Source organism: Harmonia axyridis, chromosome 3, assembly GCF_914767665.1.
Source record: "Harmonia axyridis chromosome 3, icHarAxyr1.1, whole genome shotgun sequence".
Lineage (NCBI taxonomy): Eukaryota > Metazoa > Arthropoda > Insecta > Coleoptera > Coccinellidae > Harmonia > Harmonia axyridis.
This window is the reverse complement of record NC_059503.1, coordinates 14,030,863-14,053,256: the sequence shown is the minus strand read 5'-3', so window position 1 is coordinate 14,053,256 and position 22,394 is coordinate 14,030,863. Positions and strand designations below refer to the sequence as shown.

General features: G+C 33.1%; 2 protein-coding genes, 1 long non-coding RNA gene and 1 other non-coding gene across 6 annotated transcripts; 3 read left to right on the top strand and 1 right to left on the bottom strand.

Moving 5' to 3' along the window:
* Nucleotides 1-505: 505 nt before the first annotated feature.
* On the bottom strand, nucleotides 506-13,435 carry LOC123676168 (beta-mannosidase). 2 transcript variants are annotated; one of them, XM_045611899.1, is made up of 13 exons: nucleotides 13,239-13,435; nucleotides 12,856-13,005; nucleotides 12,317-12,465; nucleotides 11,048-11,247; nucleotides 9,716-9,980; nucleotides 9,315-9,474; nucleotides 8,511-8,799; nucleotides 7,392-7,499; nucleotides 7,153-7,340; nucleotides 4,390-4,720; nucleotides 2,644-2,947; nucleotides 2,067-2,267; nucleotides 506-794 (listed from the first exon to the last, which is right to left on the bottom strand). In XM_045611899.1, exons 1-13 carry the CDS (start codon nucleotides 13,342-13,344, stop codon nucleotides 546-548), a joined length of 2,700 nt encoding a protein of 899 aa, XP_045467855.1. In that variant the 5' UTR covers nucleotides 13,345-13,435; the 3' UTR covers nucleotides 506-545. The 2 variants fall into 2 exon arrangements, with proteins under 2 accessions (XP_045467855.1, XP_045467856.1); XM_045611900.1 differs by lacking the exons at nucleotides 12,856-13,005; nucleotides 13,239-13,435 and having other exon boundaries at nucleotides 11,048-11,254; nucleotides 12,317-12,455.
* Nucleotides 5,094-6,388, top strand: LOC123676173. Its single transcript, XR_006746861.1, has 3 exons — nucleotides 5,094-5,520; nucleotides 5,744-5,885; nucleotides 6,210-6,388. It is a non-coding gene; the product is annotated as an uncharacterized LOC123676173 (long non-coding RNA).
* A 1,111-nt stretch (nucleotides 13,436-14,546) lies between the features above and the next one.
* Nucleotides 14,547-21,882, top strand: LOC123676331 (protein white-like). 2 transcript variants are annotated; one of them, XM_045612181.1, is made up of 13 exons: nucleotides 14,547-14,565; nucleotides 15,610-15,702; nucleotides 15,862-16,078; nucleotides 16,286-16,524; nucleotides 17,454-17,525; nucleotides 17,688-18,025; nucleotides 18,369-18,540; nucleotides 18,663-18,824; nucleotides 19,081-19,212; nucleotides 19,445-19,673; nucleotides 20,123-20,228; nucleotides 21,237-21,417; nucleotides 21,685-21,882. In XM_045612181.1, exons 2-13 carry the CDS (start codon nucleotides 15,631-15,633, stop codon nucleotides 21,784-21,786), a joined length of 2,022 nt encoding a protein of 673 aa, XP_045468137.1. In that variant the 5' UTR covers nucleotides 14,547-14,565; nucleotides 15,610-15,630; the 3' UTR covers nucleotides 21,787-21,882. The 2 variants fall into 2 exon arrangements, with proteins under 2 accessions (XP_045468137.1, XP_045468135.1); XM_045612179.1 differs by lacking the exon at nucleotides 14,547-14,565 and adding an exon at nucleotides 15,085-15,245.
* On the top strand, nucleotides 16,914-17,040 carry LOC123677222. Its single transcript, XR_006747090.1, has one exon. It is a non-coding gene; the product is annotated as a U11 spliceosomal RNA (small nuclear RNA).
* Nucleotides 21,883-22,394: the final 512 nt, after the last annotated feature.

Genomic DNA, 22,394 nt, shown 5'->3' with positions numbered 1-22,394 from the left:
TTTGGTGTCAGGAGTTTTGAGTGCTCGTATTCAATCACCGAGTGGAAACTCCAACTGAGATCGCAGCGACATGATGGTGATATTTTGAAGCTTAGAAAATAGTATTTATAGAAACAGTAAGGATCGTTAGATTTCAAGTGATTTTTTGTAATTTCAATAAAATTTTGTTCGCGATAAGATTGAAGAGAAATTTTTCATGTACATTAAAAGGTCAATGACTTATAGGTTTTTGATTGAAGGGGAAAAAAGTTTTAACTGCTGGAACATTTTATTGTATGGAAAAACCGAAAGTGAATAAAACTACATACTATCAGCAATATCAGCCAAAAGACCACCATGGCAACGGTTGCAGCACTATGTGCTCTTTATGACTTTTTCATGACAAATCCGTCCTCAATTTCGATTTTATACAATAACTTTCGAACGAAAGTCGCTTTTCATTGAAAAATCTTTGGATTTGGAATATTCTTCCAGATAAAAAGAAATTATAAACCATTGTGTAAAATTTGGGTTTTTTATATTAAATGATTTATTTTCCAGATGAACTAATACATTTCACTGACTGAGAGAATATTAGAGATTGCAATCGTTTTCCTCAATTCCTCAGAGCTTATATCTCCATCCGTTTCGAAATAAATAGTTTTTGTTGAGGTGATTTGATGGAATCCATTCTCGGAAAACTTTCCAGTTACTTCTCCACACTCCAACCAGATGAAAAGTGCTATTTGAGAAGTCTTCAGAACGATTTTGAATCTCCGTTCCTTATCTGAACTTATAGTTGTTACTGATGTGATCTGTAAAATATAAGTAATTTCATTTAATCTTAAATTTTTCCAAAAGGAAATTTTTACAGCATATAGTTATAAATAGTACCTAGTTAATAAAAGAATGGGAGCTGACACAATATAAGTTACAAATGAAATATGACATGAATAATATTCAGTCAAATAATGTTTCGAAAAGCCTTCCTTAAGATATCTAGAAATACTGGTGTGTTCACTCACTTTTTTATTTATTTATTTATTTATTTATACGGACAAGCCATTTTACATAATATTAAAAAACCAATAAAAAGAAACATGACTTTTTACAAGCTTCGAATTTTCATCTACCGATCAAGCCTTGGGACTCGAAGTATCGTTTTAGTGAAAAAATTGTTGTAGAGAATAGATCCATGTCACAACCATTCGCTGAACGAAGTGCTCTATCGATTGGACCATTCATCGTGTAGTTTTGAAAAGTTTAAGATAAAACTGGCGACTTTTGAAAAATTTTTTGAATTATAAGGAGCTTGCTGGTAATTCAATTGATTTCCTGATCGTTTCCATTGTCGCTTACATCAAATTTACATACAGAGCAGAAAAAATATCAAAATATAGAAATCTTCTGACCACTCTATTTCAAATATTTTAGTTCTTCAAAATAACGCAGATTTTTTCAGAGGGCTCCACTTTACGGACCAATTTTTGACAGTAAAATTCGAGTGAAACGTGAGTACAACTAGATGGCGCTCAACATCAACAAAATCGAAAAAAGCACTACACTGGCTTACTATCCTTTCCTTATACTATGGTAGAACTCTTGTAGAAAATTTCTTTTTCGGCAACCGTCCGGGAAGTGCTCACTTCCCGGACGCTTTTTCTTTGAGAAAGTAGCATTTCCCGGCCTAGTCCGGAAAGTACGTACTTCCCGGACTAGGCCGGAAAAGAATCATAGAATCCATAGCAACCGAGATAACGGCTGACAGTTCATATGAAATTAGTTGTCAAAAATTTGCATGTTTTTTGATCGTAATCGCAATAAAATATGGAAAGCAGCAGCGATAGTGTTATTTTACATGGTTGCCGAAAAAATATTGTACGCAACACGCCCGAAAATGGTTTTTTTGGACTCACAGACTTCTATTGTCTATTCGTCCAAAAAAACCCTATTTTCCGGACTTGTTACGTAAATTACTATTTTATTTTCATTAGTACTATTAGCAAAGAGCATTACCATAGACGTATGAATTGGGATAATGAGACTTCATTATCCCAATTTCTCATAGACTTATGAGAAATACCCACCTCTATTTTTGGCGTTTGCAAATTCGAATCATGCAAGGGTTTTGGAAAAACGAAATTTTCTGGTGCTAGCTTCGTAGTTCCATTGAGGAGATTCAGAGTAAAGAAACAATTATTGGCTGCATTGGACAATTGGCCACAACCCAATTCGGTCAGATATTCGCTAGTTTGCATCGACATGACCGTTTTCGATGAAGTTGTCTCCTAGAATAAAGACAAATATCGTTAACACATGTTTCGCATATATTACTTTAATGGAAAGAATCAATTAAGATTCACACTAATTACACTGACACTTAGAGCATAGAAGGCAGGGGTTTTCCAATAAGAGGTATCATTTTGAATTGCGCCATTTGGGCAGCTGTCATCTTTTGACAGTTGACAAGTAAAACTATGCCATTATTAAAACTGGAACGATACACGTTTCAAAAAGCAGTGAAATTGATTCACTACAAAAATTGGTAAATTTTGCAGCCATAGTTCTCGAAACTGAAGCAGATTATTAGAAAACCCTCTACAATAATATGATATAACATAATGTTTTCTACAGTCGAATATCCTATTCAGAAAAATATGTTACCATTGAAACGTTTTTCTCGATTTTTGCAATAGGTGTGAAGGAATCCCATTTGAACACTTCAACAGATAACGTAGCATCAGTTAATACGGTTTTGTCAGATACAATTGTTATATCTAAACTTCCATAAGGAGTCAACTGTCCGACAGTTATCAAAGGGGCGAATGCATCCCGAATCAAATACTGAAGAATTTTCCATTTTCCAGAAACATCCATTCCAGACCAAGTGGGAGCTAGCCATACATCATTCAGCTGCCAGTAGAGGGCCCCCATGGTCAAACCGGTACCGTCTAAATTAAGGATACTCCTGAAAAAATAGTATTATTTCGTTAATTAAAAGATGTCTGCAAAAAATACTGACGCGAAGTCTGAAGCTTTTGAGTAATCGTTCATTCATGCGCCAGTTGCGCCTTTGTAAACGATAAAACTGTATATAGGTGTATGTGGTCTCAAAGGGTGCAGTGACGCATTAATGAAAGAGGGTCAAAAGCTGCAAATTTAACGTCAGTTCTTTTCTCATTTGTTTCGTTATTCTGCTGGGTTCTGATGGCGCTACCAACACGAAATTTTTCAGCAAGCTTGGAGTAATATTGCAATTGGGATGAAAACTTGCTTTTAGTTAATAAAGCTTATAATTTAGGTATAGAAACATGTTATATCGACTGAAAGGAAATTTGATTTTCTTTCAATACGATATACAGGTCATTCCATTTGAAACAACGCACTGTTTATTATTTTAATACATAGATATACAACTTTGCTTCCGCCATTTTTTCCGAAATTTGAGGCTCTATTGTAAAAAGCTGGTTATACATTTATGATTCTGACCACTACTTTCTCACATCTTTCGGGCAGCGTACGAATCCCGAGTTGAAAAAACTGTTCATCTATCCAATTTTTTTTTACTTTTTGTTAAGTCCAGAAGTGCTAATCAGCCAGGCCGTATGCTATTGATCGGAACAAGGGATAGTCCGAGGGAGCAACGACTGGAAAATACGGCGTGTGGGGTAGGACTTCCCATTTCAACGTTTCCAAATATGTCTTCACCACTTTCGCAACATGGGATCGAGCATCCCTTCCGTCTTTGCCTGGCAAGCAGCTGTTCACAACAAACAAACTCTGTTCAACATCTCTCGGCTTTAACTCCTACGGCACCCAATTTCCTTGTTTCTGCATCATTCCCATGGCTTTCAGGCATTTTGAAATGGCTTGTTGCGTAACTCACAATGATCCTGCCAATTTTTGTTGCATTTGATACGAGTCTTGATCAATGAATGACTCCAATTCTGCATCTTCGGAACCGTTTTCTCTTCAACCTCATGCTGGTCTTCGACGCCAAAATCTTCTTGAAGCGTTGAAAACACTCTCGACACGTTCTTTTACTGAAAGCGGCCCTATCATAGGTATTTGAGAGCATTCGATGAGCCTCAGCCCCAGATTTTTTAATATTGAAGCAGAAAATTAAAACCTCCCGCAAATGACGAGAATTTGGCTCGTAAGCTGACATGTTCAATCGAGAATAACTTTATGATGCAGACACAAATCGACTAATATTTCGATGCCATTATGTTTACAAATACCTCCGACCTATTTATTTCGAGTACCACTTACCGCTACATCCATTAATAGGAAAATGGCGGAAGCAAAGTTGTACACCAATATGTCTCGTTGAAGCCTGTGATTTCGTTAGTCAGTGCCATCAGTTCGTCAGATCCGTGATTGGCATGTTATCTAATTATTTCAACTTACCTATATTTTCTATAATGTTCTGTCTCAGTTTTTATAGCAGCCGCTTGGTAGACTTGGCTGTAGTAAATGAAAACTCTCGTATAATTGGCGCTATTTCTTGGCGGCAATTGGAATTGATAACTGATGAGGAGCGTCATTTCTAAATCGCCCAAAGGGTGGTGTTGTCTGCCTTCCAAGAAACCACTTCCTATTACCAGATTGGATTCATTGCTGGTGGATTTCTTGAGAGAAGAGTACGCCGGATAGGACTGAAATCCATACTCAGATGAAAATCTTGGAATGGGATAAATATTCGGGTTGAAACCATCTAATGCATAGATATAAGTGTGATCTGGAAAAATTATTTAATAACTAGATGTACGAGGTCTGGCTATTAAATAACGAGACTGCGCGTCTAGAGGGCGCCGTAGATGGGTCGGAAAAAAAAAGAGGAATGCTTTGGGTATCTAGATATCTTGTCTATGCATGTACCAAAACACGTTCTCGTCACTATTATTGTATTTGTGCAGTAGCGGTTTGAAATGAAAGTGTTTTTTACTCCTGCCGAAAACCATGTGTGACGAAAAACAGGAGCAACGTATCAATCTCAAATTTCTCGTTAAATTGAAAAAACTCCGACTGAGTGCTATCAATTTGTTGCAAGAGGCCTATGTGGACAATTCTCTATCTCGTGCGCGTGTTTTTGAGTGGTGTAAGCGCTTCAGTGAGGGCCATAGAGTAAGTATATATAGAGGAGAAACTGAGGTACTAAACTCTGAAACAGTAATTTAGTTCCACCAACACCTTCCAGAGACCGCTCGCATCGCTGATTTTCTGTTTACCTCGAGAAATATTTACTTAACCTCTAAAATTTTCAGTTGATCCGTCGAACCTTATTTTTGGTAAGAGATTTATTATGTCGTAGTCAACTTTGAAATCCAACAAATATTGTGTTCCTAACTGTGGAGATATGTATAGTAAACGTCATCGTTTTCGAATGAAGAGAAGCAGCCAACAATTTTCAAACTTTGGCTCGAAAAAGTTAGTTATCCATTGCTCAACTCTAAAACTCCTCAACAAATTTGTAAGAAGTGAAATTAGATAAACCTTAAAGGAATTTGGCAACTGCTATCCCTGAATTATTTCTTCCTGGTGAGTTAAATTTTGTTATATTTTCTTCTGTGTAAAAGTTAAACGATAAGCGATTAAGTATAGTCCTCAAGGAGAAGTGCTAACCGTAGACGAATGTTTCGGCTGTCCATAAATATTATCTTTGTTTAAAAACTTACCCTCAATAGTAGTTTTGCATATGTATATATAAATATATATGATTGGCAAGAAAATTATTATTTACTTTTCTATTTATATTTCACAGGATCTTCAAATCAAGGGGAAGATGGAGAAGTTCATGACACTGAAGAAATACATCTCCAAAGTGATGTTGAGAGGGAAGTATCAACAGAGACTTTGAAGAATTTTAAGCACCCTCAGAAAACTTCAATAATATATAGAAAAAGGTTAACTGAAAATGAACGTTATCTATCAAAATGTCTGATTGATCAGAGTAGAAAACTGAGAATTATCCAAAAAAAGTTTCATCATACAAAGAGCGGCTAAAAAATGTAGAGAAACTTAATTCATCAGCAAATTTCAGTAGACTGATGAATTATGTTTCTCCAACAGCTTTTAATCGGGCACACTTTTGGAAGTAGTTGTGAGTTCCAACATTTTAAACAAATGGTATATTAAAGTTTTCAATTCTGATTGAGTCAATTAAGAACTATTTATTGCAATCAATTTGATGAAAATATAAGTACTTATGAATGTTTTGCTTCCTACAGATATCGAGGACAACAATTAATTGACACTAGAGGCTGTGGGCACTGCAGAGCTGATCATTTTTATGGATAAGCTGTTTGATAGCCTGACTATGCAATTGTGAAGGACACATTAAAAATTTGGCATACTAGAAATATTTAAAAAAATGTAAAATTTTAAATAGATGATTTTTTTATATGAATTTGTGTTTTCTCTGAACTTAAGCCTCTATTCTTGTCAAATATATTGGATGTGAAAGAACTCGTACAGGAATATAATGGTAATATAGCTCATTCAAAAAGAAATGCTTATTACCTTATTTTCGTACGTTGTTTATTTTCACATTCAAAATCTTGAATTGAATTGAAATATTTTCAATACGAAGCATTTCAAATTTTCGCGCGCTCATTTTATAATTTCACAAACAACCGCAAGAGGTCGCTGAAAGCAGTGTTAATTTTATCATGAGAGTTTCCATTCTATACATACTTGTTCTATGGTGAGGGCCGAGAGGGCACTGAATATGACAAACGTCCAGGTCGCCCTGTCACTGTTTCAACTCCGGGAACAGGATTTTGGTTACTGTTTCAACTCCGGAAACAGTGACCAAAGTCAACTAAATTGTGCATACGGATGCTCATTCGATGATCAGCATGCACAATTTAGTTGATTTTGGTCATTGTTTCCTAACGGTATTAAATCCGGAGACCTTGGTGACCATTGGTGTATATTTTAATTATCTGAAGTTCACAGATTATAATAAATAGTTCACTTGGTTGCTTTGCTGAGTGACACTGAAACTTTTGATGATTTTATAGTTTGATAAGAAATTTATATATCAGTTTACACATTTTTGAAAATCAAAAAGTTAATTTATTTGTTATAGGAATTTTCAATGGACTGCAGATAGAGAAGCCGTATTATCATTATTGTCGCATACACTGATATGAAGAATATAATACTTACCATCTCCGTATCGTAGGTCGTAAGGATTTTTAGATATTCCGCCATCTTCATCTGTCTTAATCCCATTGCTTGGACTTGACAACAAGAATATTCCTCCTTCCAATAATTTTTGGAATTCTGTTCGGATTGTTTGCTTATACAGTTTCTTGTAGTCATCGTTGTATATTTGTTTTCCGTTACTTCTATACCTGCGAATTTACTATATAGATATTGCTTTGAAGGAATTGTCACTTAGTTACCAATTTCCGGTGATAGCAGCTTCGTTCTCATTGTTTCCGGCCCATAAAATAATTGAGGGATGGCTAGCTATTCGTTTCACTTGATGGTTCACTTCGCTTCTCACGTTCCTGTAATATGAATGTTTTATTTTATAATTTGATATCTTATTATTTCTGAAAAAATAATCGAGGATTCTCGAAAAATTTAGTCTTAAAGTTCTTGAGATGCCCTCAGTGAGCATCGAATTTGGGACACCCCCGGTATATATGTCTTTCTTTGCACAATGACAAAATAACAATAAGTAAACGCCAACGTGTCTTTTAAAGTTACTGTGTCCGGTGTACATGTCTCTCATCAAACTGAGGTTCACGTCTTTCTCCCCGACGTCGTCTAATCCTTCTTCGGCCATCATGTGCACCCAAGAAGAATCGAAATTCATCAGAAAAGACGACCTGATACCGTTTCACATTCCAATGTTGACGTTCTCTGCACCACTGTAATCGTTGCCGGCGATGCTCAACCTTCAGAGATAACACAAGATGGGGTCGATAATGCTGCTGTCCAAAAGACTCTATCCGGCTGTAAACCGTTCGGACAGTTACATTAGCCAAATATTGAGTTGTCGCAAATTGACCTCTTTCAAATTCACTTATCTGGCATAAATTCCGCGTAAACGTGCTCTAGGCATTTTAATAACAACTAAACATCGACTTTGGATCTCCTCGAACAGCTGGTTTGTTGTAAAATTTAAAAAACTTGCAAAATTTACTACAATATTTGAGTAAAGAAATTGTTTACATGAAAGAACCTTTACGATTTTTTTCTGAAAATTCAATAATTTACTCCTTGCTACTATCTGTTTTACCAAAAAAAATAAATAAAATTTAAACAGCTCCTTCTGGAAGTCAGTCTTCTATTAGTTTCACGATAAAACGTAGCAATTTATTAAAATTTCAAGTTAAAAAAAATTTGAACGCTTCCAGATTTTAGATTTCTTGAAAATTTTTTTGGGAATTGTTGGCCCTTGACTAGTTCAGTCCACATTGAAGGTAATTATCATTTATAAGAAAATACTAAACAATGTTCGTCTTAAATCACAACTGTAATAGTCAGTAAAATAATATGTAGAAAAAACTCACTCCAGAAACTCCTTCCTTGTGGGATAAAGAGCACAAGCAAACATGAAATCCTGCCATACCATTATCCCTAATTCATCAGTCCTTTGATAAAAATAATCCGATTCATAGATTCCACCTCCCCAAACTCTGAGCATGTTCATGTTGCAATCTCGTGCCGTTTGTAAAATTGAGTCTATGAGCTTCTTATCCTGCCCTTTTTCAGGAAGGATGCTGGATGGAATATAGTTAGAACCTTTGGCGAAGATAGGAATTCCATTCACCTTGAAATAAAAGGTGTTTCCCCATTTTTCTGGAATATATAATGGAGTCTCTTCACTCTTCAGTTCACAGTGAATATGGTTCAATTCGTTTTGCGTTTTCTACTACCATGAATTGGGAATATAAAACAATTGCACAAGTTTTTAAAAAAATACGAAGAACATCAATAAGCAATTGAATGAATGAATTCTGGAACAGATAAATGAGCTGAGCTGAGAGACCTTTGAGCCAATATTCTGAATGGTAAGCAATACATTCTTAATGGTAAGCCACTACATTCTTAATGTTGAGTGGAAATAGTCAGAAGGAACATCAGCAATGTTTTCGTTTTTGAGTGGAAAGTTATAAATATTACCATCTTCCGCAAAAAAAGAAGATAATGATGAAATGTGGTTCAATAAATCCAAAATTTGCAGAATAAATAGAATCGTGCCGAGGGCAGAACCCTGTGGCACTCCGCTTGTCAATTTTCAAGAGATGAAACCGAACTCCCACATGAGGAGACTGCCTTTTTTTTATTTCATTTATTGGTGAGGCAATTTTTACCTTGTTTGCTTCCTTTTATTTCTTCTTGTACAAGCTCGACTGTCCTAAATCCTATTCTTTGTATGAAGGTATCGTTCCCTCCTAGAGAAATAATGGAAACGTTGAAATTGTACATGTTTTGTTCTCCGTAACCATTGGGCCACCATCTTTTTACTACATTCTGAAAATAAATATTCTCATATTTTCGAGCCACTACTCAAATATTTGTAGTGATTGTTGTGATATTTCAGCACAGCAAAGTTTACATTTATGTTTTCTAGTTCAGTTCTTTTATTTTCGTATATTCTTGAATATTTCAGTAATATTTTCAAAGAAGGGACACCGATACCTCTCATATTATATTGCTTTTTCATGAAACACGAAACCATCAATTTATATGAAGTATGCATTGCACAGCTTACCTTCGGAACCTGAAGTGTGTTTTCAATAACAGGCTCGTCCAAGTCGAAAATTGTACCATTTACATCCTCAACGAATATCAGATTAGTGTGGAAATCAGCTTCAATTCTATAAATAATCTTGGTATCATCTGCTTTTGCTCCTCGAGTTTTTGACAGATATGTTTTACTTTTCACATTCCACATATCGTTTGCAGAATCTTCTATCAGCTCTACCACAACGTATCTGATAACAGAGGAATTGGAGCCTTCGAGATATACATCTCTCCTGAAAAAGGTTCAACAAATATTTTCTGAACAAAACAAATTTCGAAGTTAAACATTCTGTTTGAAGTATATAAGTTATAAAAGTGATTTGTCACTTTGATACGTAAATTCTTAAGGGGGTTGCTACCTAGCTTAAGGGCATAATCGTATACACAAATCTGCAATCACAGGATGTCACCCTCTAGTAACAATTTTTTCAGCGTTTTCTGTATACACTCAATCTTACGGGAATATTCGACTTGACTGTTTTATGTGAAACATCCTGTAACAGGCCAATTGAAAAATATCCGGTCCACCATAGTAAAACACATTTTTTTGGCAAAATTCGATTTTATTATTCAACATAGTTGTCTTCGAGGGCGATACAGCGATCTTTCAATTTTTCAATACCATTTTTGTAGTACGATTTGTATTTTGCTTCAAAGAAGGCCTCAGTTTCGGCGATTACTTCTTCATTGGTGCTGAATTTCTTTCCAACGAGCATTTTTCTGAGATCTGAGAACAGGAAAAAGTCGCTGGGGGCCAGATCTGGCGAATACGGTGGTTGCAGAAGCAATTCGAAGCCCAATTCATGTAGTTTTGCCATTGTTTTTATTGATTTGTGACACGGCGCATTGTCTCGATGAAACAGCACTTTTTTTTCTGTAAATGGGGGTAATCAATGAATATTATACATTGCGCATCCTAGAATACTGCCAGCTGACTGTTGTGTTTTTCCTCGCTTTGTATTCGGTTCATCGTGTGCAGTCCACTCAGCTGACTGTCGATTGCAATCCGGAGTGAAATGATGGAGCCATGTTTCATACATTGTCTCATATCGACGCAAAATTCAAGTTTATTGCACTTAAACAGCTTCAAACACTGATAAGAATCATTAACACGTTGTTGCTTTTGTTCAATTGCATTTTGCACATAGTTTTCTCATATACAAATATTCGTGAATGATATGATCTCAGATATGATGTACATGTTCAGATGATATCTTCACAATGTCTGCTATCTCGATCAACTTCATCTGTGCGTCAGACCGGGGACTTTTCAATTGGCACTAATTAACCTAAAACTTACCAGATTCCCATTGAAGCTATTGCTGGTCCCCAGTCCCAGGAGAAAGAAGCTTGCATTTTTCTCAATTGATTCACATGACATTCGCCCCTATAGTCATTTGGTGGGCATTGTGGTGGTATTGGATAAAGGCTATCATTTGCCAATGTTTTTCCCATTTGTACCGGTGAGGTGAACAAGATTTCTATTTGGTTAGTTCCCAACTAAAAACTAATTAAGGTCAAAATACCTAAGTACAAAGTTCTAAGGAAAAAAATTTACAAAACACTAGCGTAAGTGAGGACCTTTTGAGCATTCGTTCATTTATACCACATATACATATACCTATATGAAGTTATTTGGTCTCCAAGGGCCTAATTTACGCATGAATAACGAGCGCTCAAAAGCTCTTGACTTCACGTTAATTATTTCCTTTTTTTTGATAGTCTGCTTCAATGGTATTGAAGACGCTATTAAGACAAGAAGATTGAAATCGTTAACCACCTTTACGGGATGATTCGAAAGTCTATAACTTTATGAAGAGATAGTTCTAGTAGAAATAAGTTTTTTCACGTAACATTTTTTTCTATCTAGAATGCCTTCCGAGATACAGACAGTTTTAAAGAAAAATGACTTCAATGTTATCGAGACACCAGACTAGTTCCAAAGGAAACATTTCATATGTTGGCTTGCTTCAAGAAAGGACATCGAATGAAAACTCTTGAATACTGTAAGCCAAATATTGGTGTCTCGATAATATTAAAGATAATTTAAAGATAATATTAAATAAATTAAATATTTCTCAAAACGGTCCTTATCCTATATTTTTCTTGAATATTCAATGGTTCTGATGATTATTAAAATTATGCACGGAACTTGAAAATGTTATCAACTCCTTAAATCTTTAATTCATTGAATTCGTCGACACGAAAATATTGACTGACAATTTTTCGATATTCTTCTTGAATATTTTATGGTTCTGGTTATGCATCATCAACATGAAATTTTGCACAAGGCTTGAACGACAGCCAGACGAACAGAACTGAATTGAAGAACTGATTTGTCATCAGTGAGTCGAACCTTATAGTTTATTGACGATATCCGGTTCAAAACTCGAAAATTACGGACATTCTGAAAATTTTCTCATTGATAGATAAATAAAATTTTTCTCACTTTATTAATTTTCAACTCATTTATTTTCACGAACTGAATATCAACTCCTGAAAGATATTCAATTTGAGATCGATGATCAAGTTAAGATTAACTTTTACTAATAAGATAAAAAAATCTTACCGAAAGTACATGCTTTACATCAAAAATGTATTTCACAAACATATTGCTGGTATTTCCTATATGTATCCCATTCAAATATATTGAAGCTATTGTATCAAGTCCTTCAAATATAATATTTATATTATTGTAACCAAGCATACTTTCTGGGACTGCAAAAAGAAAAATGATAAGTCACAGATTAAAAATGAGTCTTATATCGAATTACACACAAGAAATGTGAAAACTAAAGCAATCTTAAAAATAAGAAAATAACAAATATGTCAGGAACTTTTGAGCACTTGTTCGTATTCATGTAATTTCTCATGTTGACTTTTGCTTATATATCTTGCAATATATCTATTCATTTATGTCTTCTGAACACAAACCTGAAATCAAAAATTCCTGATCTGTGATATAGATAGCAAAATTGTCAACTTCTAAAATTGAAATTGATCCTTATTGATTAAATACTCATACGAGTACCACAGAATTTTTTCACAAGAAAGAGGTATTTTGAAAAAATTGTATGCCATCTTGTTGTTTATAAACTATAAGTATACCTGTAAAATTTCTATAATATATCCAATCTGATTCTCCAACCCATTTGTATTTCTGATCATTCTCATCATAAAGTGGATCCTCAATGATTTTATTCAATAATAAATCGCTAAATATCCCTCCTGGTACTGTTGCATTGAGTATCTTATGTTCTGCAAATAAATTCATATAGTTTTGACGATAATAGGCAGATTATATTCTGGAGGTAATTTTTTTATAATATTTTAAAATTTACTATTAATATTTCATGGAATGAAGATTGTAATTCCATCATGTATAGCTTTCTATGGAATGACAACTTTTCATCAATAAACATAGATGATAAGCCCATATGCAAGAACAATATAATTGTAAACAATTATCAAAATTATTTTTGAACGCTCACCTTGGTTAGTTCCATTCAACCTCCAAAAACCACCCAAATTCAAACGATCTAAGCCGTGACATTTTGAAAAATTCAATAATATTAAAATAATAAAACTGATATACATTTTGCACTATGTTTAGGACGAGATTTAAGAGGACTAATACAAATTCATTGTGACAGTAAATATTTTCAATTGATTACTCGAGATAAGTGCTTAATGATTCATTGTTGCGCAGTAACATGCTCAATAAACTATTGCGATAGAATAACATCTCACCAGGTTTTTATCCCCGATTATCACTAAGAGCTTTTCTGAAAGCATACTTGAACTTATGACAAGGCAAATCTTTCAGATCATAGATTGTAAAACAAATTTGAAAAATGAAAGTAGGTTTGAGAGGACTCTAGGTGAAACTGTAAAAAAATGTAAAATATCAGTTCATCAGACAGAAGAAAGTTCTACTACTTCTATTGCTTCAAAATAAATTCATATTTTTATCACTAAATTTTATTTGGAAATATACTGAACTTTTTGGATCACGTTATTTAAATTTTGAAAAATTATATATACAGGGTGGTTTATTAGCTCACCGATAAACTTGCCATATGAAAGATGATTAAAAAAACATTATGGGAACATAATATATTCGATTTCAATTATTTTGGGAAATAAATGGTTTCAAATTTCATGTTTATTGATATGATTTATAAATAACAAAAAAGTATGTTTAGAAACAAACGTAAAAAGTTAAATACTCTTGTCTGCTCATTGTCAGTAGGTATTCTTTCTTATTGCAATAACCATAAAAGAATATTATATCGGCATACTCTTCCGTGCTGTAAGGCCTGAACAAAGCCTCGCCCAATTGTGAAAACTGGAATAAAATATGTGCAGTAGTTTCAGAGATGAGCTTCTCCATACAGACACAAAGACACACATGTATTTTTGTGTTCTATTACTCTTCTCTCATCTTTAACTCTATTTTTTTATGAATTCATGGAATTTACAGACATGACGGTTTCTATACTGCCTTATTATATGTATAGATATTGAATTACTGACTTTTGTCCATAAAAGAGGAATTTAAATTTACTTTCGTATGCTGAACAAGGACGTTTAATAAACTACTCAAGAATTTGTACTGATTCGAAGTAATACTAATACTATTATCGATCTATATTGGTTTTAACAATAACGAATATTAAAAATGGAATTTAACCAAACCACAAATATTTTTCCTGCTGTGTTATCTTTTTTCCTCGTCTCATTTATTTGTACTCGAAAATTGACTCATCTGGTTGATTTTCCTTCAATTTTAGAAAACTGGTTATAATTATTGAGCAGGTTAGTGAGTCATTTGTTTTTCTAGAATTATGCAATTTCAATTCGCATATTGAGAAAAATCTGAACTGGAATCGATACAGACATAACAGATCTATATTTCGTTCGATTCAAATCAATTTTTTTTTTAAATTAGATCCTGATATATGTCACTTTTTATCGAAAAGTGAATAATTAAAAACTACAACATACATATATTATTATTTTCGAAAACGGACGATAATTTTATAATTTTGAAAAAATCTTTAAGATATTTTCTTGATTGATTCATTCCTATAAATTTGGTATTATGGGTTTGCGTGATTATTCATCTCTGAATATATTTATTTTTTCAAACAAGGAAAATATTCACATGAATATCTTAATCTTTCCGTATTTGTGAAAGCTAATATTTCATATTTTCAGTTTTTCCATATATTCAAATTTAAAATGAAACCTTGTGAACAAGATTGAACGACTTCTTTCTTATAATTTCTTCAATCAGATTTCTTGTCTGGAATCTGGTAAAATATTAATTTTGAACACACATATGAAGCATATGGGCTCTCATCAATGGTATTTCTCAGTTTATACTCTAGATTAATCAGGATGGGAATCATATAAGTATTTAGCTATGAAAAATTAAAGAAATATTTCCTCTACATTGCTTTAGTTTGATTGAAATTAAGAAAAATCTATTAAATGTGAGTTACAGCTTTTTTTTTTGTTTCCATAATTAATATGCAGATATATTTTTTCTTGCATATGTTATACAATTTTTTTTTAAATTATTACTAACAACGATGGTCTCGAACTGTGTGTTTATCGAAAATATATATTTCTTCAATAATTAAATGTTTAAATTTTTTATGGGATATTTTCAACCATATAAATAAAAGTATGTATACAGTTTATTTTTTTTAAATTATATTATGTCGATGTTCTAATCGTTTTTGAATAATTGGTAAAACGTAATATGAAACACTTATCAAAAACTACTATATTCTATATTGTGCTATATTATAAACATTTCTTGTATATATACTCATTAAAGTATATACATTTCAGTCTTCAAACAAATGAACAATAATGGCATCAACTGTAGCTGAAACTAGATTAATAATCGATAATAATGAAAGCAGAAAATCAGGATCAGGCAGTGTGAGTAAATTTCAAATTTACATATTGAACCTCTGGATCGATTGGTAGATATGAATTTTTCGAAATATTTCAATTTCGTAGTTCATTCCATTGAATATTGTTTAGATATTTACCTGACACATAAATTAACAAATACATACTATTCAATTATACCTACAGAGTGGAGAATATGCTTACGAAATTTCGGATTATGCTTTATCTGCATGGAAATCAAATAGAGATCCAACAGGGGAAATTCCACAAGATAAGCAACTTACAATTTCTTGGTGTAACATAAATGCTTTTGGCAACTCAAATCATGCTCAGCCAACAAAGGGAGCATTGTCGAAAAATAAAGGAACGGAAGCACCTCAACAGACACATATACTCAAAAATGGTAAGATTTTGATCTAAAAAAATATCCTTTGTAGTTGAGTTAGGTTTTTCCATTTGAAAAAAAAAATGACATAAAGTTTGAGTTTAATAATTTTTATCTTCGCGATATTTTCGAATAGAAATTTTAAGACTACAGTCACTTGAACTGAAGTTCCTTAAAAAAATTATTTCCCATTCGGAATGACAATCTTATAATTGAAAATTTTAGTCAGTGGAGTGGCACATCCTGGAGAACTACTTGTAATAATGGGTTCCAGCGGTGCAGGCAAAACGACTTTGCTCAATTGCCTGACATTCAGAAATTTGAAAGATCTAGAGATTACAGGACTAGTTTGCTTGAACAATGTACCTGTGAATCAATCCCAGTTAGCTGCACATTCAGCTTATGTACAACAAGATGATCTCTTCATCGGATATCTAACTGTGAAAGAACAACTACTGTTCCAGGTGGGTTTTTTTTTCAATTCTACATACCTATATCTTATATAATTCGACTTTATCAGATGGAAGTTCAGCATACAGCTAAGATTTCTAAAAATATTTAATAATTCATTAGCTCACTCATAAATATTAGGGGGCAAATAATAATACCCATACTCAACGTTACCATTATGTAAATTACAAAGTGTACTTGTTCTCCTCCATGTTTATTTCCAGTCCACAGCGCCCTCAACGGTGACCAAAAATAGTAGACGCAGTATTCGAAGGGAATGAAGTTTTCTTAAAAGAGGGGAATCTGTGTTTACCCTTTTCTCTGATAGGTGGCGCTGCAATCTATACACTACTCAATTATACTTAACGCTGAGTCGTAAATGACACCAGATCATTGCACAATTTAAAAGGGTGCTTACTCTTTGATAGTACGCGGGTGTTTCACCTTGCGGGGTATGGAAATCAAGACATACCCAGCACACAATTTTTGTACGCGTGGGGCAGTTTCTTGCGACATGCTGAGACGCCCCCTTTATCAAAATTAAACATAAATATTCTCATTTTAAATTGATTTAATTAATAAGTAATAACAATAATCAGTGATATTTTATTATTATCAATATAATAATTTTTGTGCCAAAATATACAGAAATGGAAAAATTACCCTTAAACTTTAGAGGGCAAATTTTTAAGGAACAAAATACGAGGAAGTATACAACTTGGATATTCAACTATGAGACTCAAATATCAAAAGCAGTAGAATAATAATCTATAATTTTTAACTTAATATATTATGACTGATATCGTCATCAGCTTGAATGATTTTCGGATTCATGATTTAATTTTTTTGATATATGATATAAACATACCATCCTGCCGTTAAACAAACAAATATTACATTACAATTTAACTTTGACTAGAAAGACTAACTATGCATTTTGTAGTCGATGGTGAGAATGGATTCACAATACACTGCTGAGGAAAGAACTCAGAGAGTTGAAGAAGTAATGATTGAGGTGAGCTACAATTTTTAATCCTATTTTTCTGACTGTGGGTTTAAAATCTATAGTGAAACCGCAATGAACCGAATTTGAAGAAAGAAAAGATTGATTCTTACAATCACCATCCATGTCATTTCACGTTTCGAGGAAGTATATTTCATACAAAAAATATTTCAGCTAGCTCTGAAGAAATGTGAAAACTGCCAAATCGGTGTACCAGGAATAGTTAAAGGTATATCTGGAGGAGAAAGGAAAAGATTGGCCTTGGCCGGAGAATTCCTTACAAACCCATCGATTCTATTTTGTGATGAACCAACAACAGGTCTTGACTCTTTCATGGCTCTTAATGTTGTACAACTACTAAGAGATATTGCCAGAACTGGAAGGACTGTTATTACAACACTTCATCAGCCATCTTCAGAAATATTCCAACATTTCGACAAATTATGTTTGATGGCAGAAGGAAGAACCGCTTTTTTGGGAACGACCAAAGAGGCAAATAACTTTTTCACCAAGTATGGCAATATTTTTTCATTTATTTCTATATCAAGATCAAGAATATTATTTCGAAATATTTTGATTTATATGTATAAGGAGCTTTTGGTCATCGGCCCATTTTCAATTTATAACAAAACTAAGGACATAATTTTGATTTTTGGAAACATAAAGACGATATGTATAACATCAGATAAATATCTCTACAAGACTGTTCTGATACTAAAATAAACCCCTGATCAATAGTCCAGCAAAAAAATAAGTCTATTAAACACTATTTAGCTTCAATAAATTACAGACATTTGAGACCTATGGTGATACCTTTGCCAAATTCTGAAATGACTCTATTTCATTTATTCACAGGCTTACAGCTCCTTGTCCACCTAACTTCAATCCTGCCGATCATTATATTCAGTTACTTGCAATTATCCCAGGCAGTGAAGAGTCTTGCAAAAGATCTATTAAGGCAGTTTGCGATGCCTTCGAATCTTCAAGCTTGGGTTCAGCAATAAAGAGAAGAACTACAGAAATCATAGTAAGAATTACTAACTATAATAAATATTGATTTTCAAACAAATTTAAATGAGATTATAGTAGTTATTCAATCGATGAATTATTGAAGTTTATATGAAACATTACGTGAGAATTTGTTTTCAGAAATCGGCCAAAAATTCCAGTGATCTTTGGGACCATGAAAAGATTAAAGTGAAACCTTACAGGGTCGGATGGTTTTATCAGTTCTGGGCTGTGTTATGGAGAAGTTGGTTATCTGTAATCAAAAATCCAGCAGCTACAAAAAGAAGGTTCATTTTGGTCACTGTAAGTTGAGAATTGTTCATCGTTTTATCCATAAAATTCGCTTACAAATATGAAATATTGTTTGATCTAAGTACATTAAGTTGCTAGCAAGTCAAAAAAACGAAGAATAGGTATGTCAAGATTTTTAAGTCTGAATTTTCTGGGTGATTTACACTGGTACCAACCTCTTAATGTTATTGTATGCATTTTCTCATTGAATTATCTAAAAATGTCTACTGACTTCCACTAAAATTTCAACTCGATTATTTCTTTCCAGATTGAAACTCTCATAATTACAGTGATCTATTTCGGACAGAAATTGGACCAAGATGGAGTAATCAATTTAGATGGTGTATTTTTTTATCTGCTTGTCAGTATATCTTACCAGAATGTATTCGGAATTATTAATGTAAGTATTTAAATGAAAATGTGTCTTAGCTTCAATTCTTATTCTGTTTATCATCTGATGGTTAGATGTTGCCTCTATGACTACACTTAACTAATTATGAAGCCTCGTTTCTTTTATTTTAATGTTTTCTTAAACTATAAAAAGCTAATAGGTTCAAAATTTTTTTTTATATGCTTCAAAATGCCACTAATTTTATAAGCATACCATTAACTTTTTCCGTTCAAATTTTCAGACGTTTTGCGGAGAAATTCCTTTGTTCATAAAGGAGCACAAAGACGGCATGTATAGAGCCGATGTTTACTATTTGTCTAAGGTAATTTGCGCTCTTCCTGTTTCAATTATGTTGGCTCTTTTGAGCGTTACATTGTGCTATTTTGCTGTTGGTCTCAATCCTGAATTCGGCCGATACCTTATTGCAGTTGGTATCAGTATTTTAGTGTGCCTGTGTGCACAAGGACTTGGTAAGCATTTAATTTTATATCCGAGTTATCGCTCATCTTTCGAAAACTATACGAAGAATTGAATCAATATACAATTCCATAATTTAGTACATATTTAACACTTTCAAGCCTTTTTGGCAATGTCTGCAAACTAAGGCTACGCCTCGCGTCTAGAATTTAGTTTACAGAATGAGTTTCACATTAAATTTAACCCTAAATTGTTGTCATCAAATAGAACACTTTGGCTCAGGTGAAAAGATAAAGAATTTTCAAAAAAAATTTTTTCGTTTGTAGCTTTCACATGATTTTTCAGAATGAAATGAATTATACTGTAAAGTTCCTTCACATTAAGAGGAATATTCTTAATTTTTTCTACCTCTAATGGTTTCCGAGTTATAGCGGTCCAAATAAAATTATTATCATTACTCATTAGTAGAGATTTTTTAGTATTGTATTTTATATTCCTGCAGGTTTTATAATATCAACTATATCTCCTTCATTGGAGCTAGCACCTCCCATTGTTAGCATAGGTGTATCGCCATTACTGATGCTTGGGGGAATTTTTTTGAATTTCAAGTAAGTTGATTTATATTTTATAATAATTCCCTGATGTTGACTTTCTTTCATTTCAACAATGCCATTTGGGGTTATAAAACTGAAATAGCATTCAAAAGAATGTCCAATGAAAATGAAAACAATAAATCTAATCAACAGACATGGTTTCGCACTTATTTGTTCATCCTCAGTGATACGGAGTTTCAAATGATAACACATCAGGTGAACAGACATTTTGATGCAAGATTTTTCAGCTGCTCCTGCTTAATTTTCAGTTGCAGAATATGAAATAACTTTGAGATTTTGTTTATCAGATCTGTTTTTTGAGATATTTTTGGCATTTTTATTTTAACGTTATTACTATTAATAGTTCCAGTTGAAAAAACACATGGATTTAAGTATTTGTTTATATGTATAAACACAATATACATTTAAGTACATATACATAATTCCAGGTATATTCAGGGCTCATTAGATTCGTATTTTGAGGGGAAATTTTTATTTTGGCCGATAAAGATATATTTTATTCCTCTATTTTTGTTGCTAAAAACTAACATAAATTTCAAAAACTCGAAGTGATATAAATAATCTGGTTGTTTTTTTTCAATCAGCACATTGAAAGCATTTGAAATAAGTTGTGGATTTTCGGCCCAATTTTTTTTTCTCATCTTGTTGGCCTGTGCAATCTGATGCGGCATAATTGTTTAGAAGATCAATAAACCTCATCAAGCGTCATCTAGCCGCTACGAAATGAAACAGTTTCTACTGATCAATAAATATTGATATATTAGTTGTAGCAGATGAGGAGAAACCCCTGAATGGGTACTTAGTAACTACCAGAAACTTTTAAATTTATACATTAGGAAAATTCGTATGTTTTTGCTTCACTGAACATGTACCAATAAGTCCGGGACCATACTTCTTTCTATACATTCAACAGGCAAATTGGTAACGAAAGAAAAAAAAACTTTTTTTAAACTACGTGGCGAAACTAATACTGCCACTTTTTCTTAATTTATTCACTTTTAGATCGATACCAGAGTATCTCAAATGGATTTCAGAGTTGTCTTGGTTTAAGTATGGCTTTCAGGCATACATGATAAATCAATGGTCTAATGTCGCTCATATAGAGTGTCACATGAATTCAACTGCCCAATCCATATGTATTACAAATGGCATCGAAGTACTCCATAAGCAAAACATCAGTTTAGTAAGTAACAATAATTTCATTTTTAATCCTTGAAAATCATCTAAATAGTAACGGGACAAACTGTTTTATCTGTTCTTTCTAACCACAATTTATCCACACTACTTTTTTGATTTGAAATAAAGATTCTGGTGGGTTACATAAACACGTGTGTAAAACATCACCTCAATCGAACAAGCAGTTTCTAAACAATCGATAATAATTGAGTTTGGAATCATTTTAAGACAATATCTATATTCATTAGACTTATTTATATTTTATTTTTTTCAGGGGGAATTCTGGCCCGCTATTCTCTCACTTGTTTTATTATCCATTTTATTTCGCCTTGTAGGATATTTGATACTTCTATTGAAGGTATCCAAAGATGAATAATATATTAAAAATTATTTTAAATTAAGTATTCGTTTTAGCGTTAACTTACTCTATGATGTAAATCATAAACAAATAAAAAAGTATCTATATTTTGTATTTCTGTATATATTTCCAATAAAACGTACCTCACCTTATATTTTTTCAATTCAACCAAGGGTTTTTATGAAAAAGTTAGTGAGTATAATAAACATAACAATAATGTCCCTCAGTATAACCATAGTATAAAGAAGGATAGTAAGACAGTCCTAATGTTAAAGCGATTTGAAGCGATTTCGAGAGTCATCTGGTGTTCACGTTGTAATACTGCAATAAAAATGGTCTGTAAAGTGGCGACCTCCAAAAAAAATGCAGTTATTTTAAGGAACTAATACTTTTCTGCCGGTACAAGAAGATAGGAATGAAGTTTTCTATATTTTCGTATATCTACAGAACTGTAATCAACTCGAACATACGTTATTGTAGACTTAACAATATGAAAGAAGACCGAGACAGTGGCGTGTATAGTCCATGTTATTGATTTCTTGATAAATAACGCTGTTGCTTTGTGTTCAGAATTTTTGTACAATGGCTGTAGCGAATGGTCATTTCGAAATGTTCCTTCCAAGGTG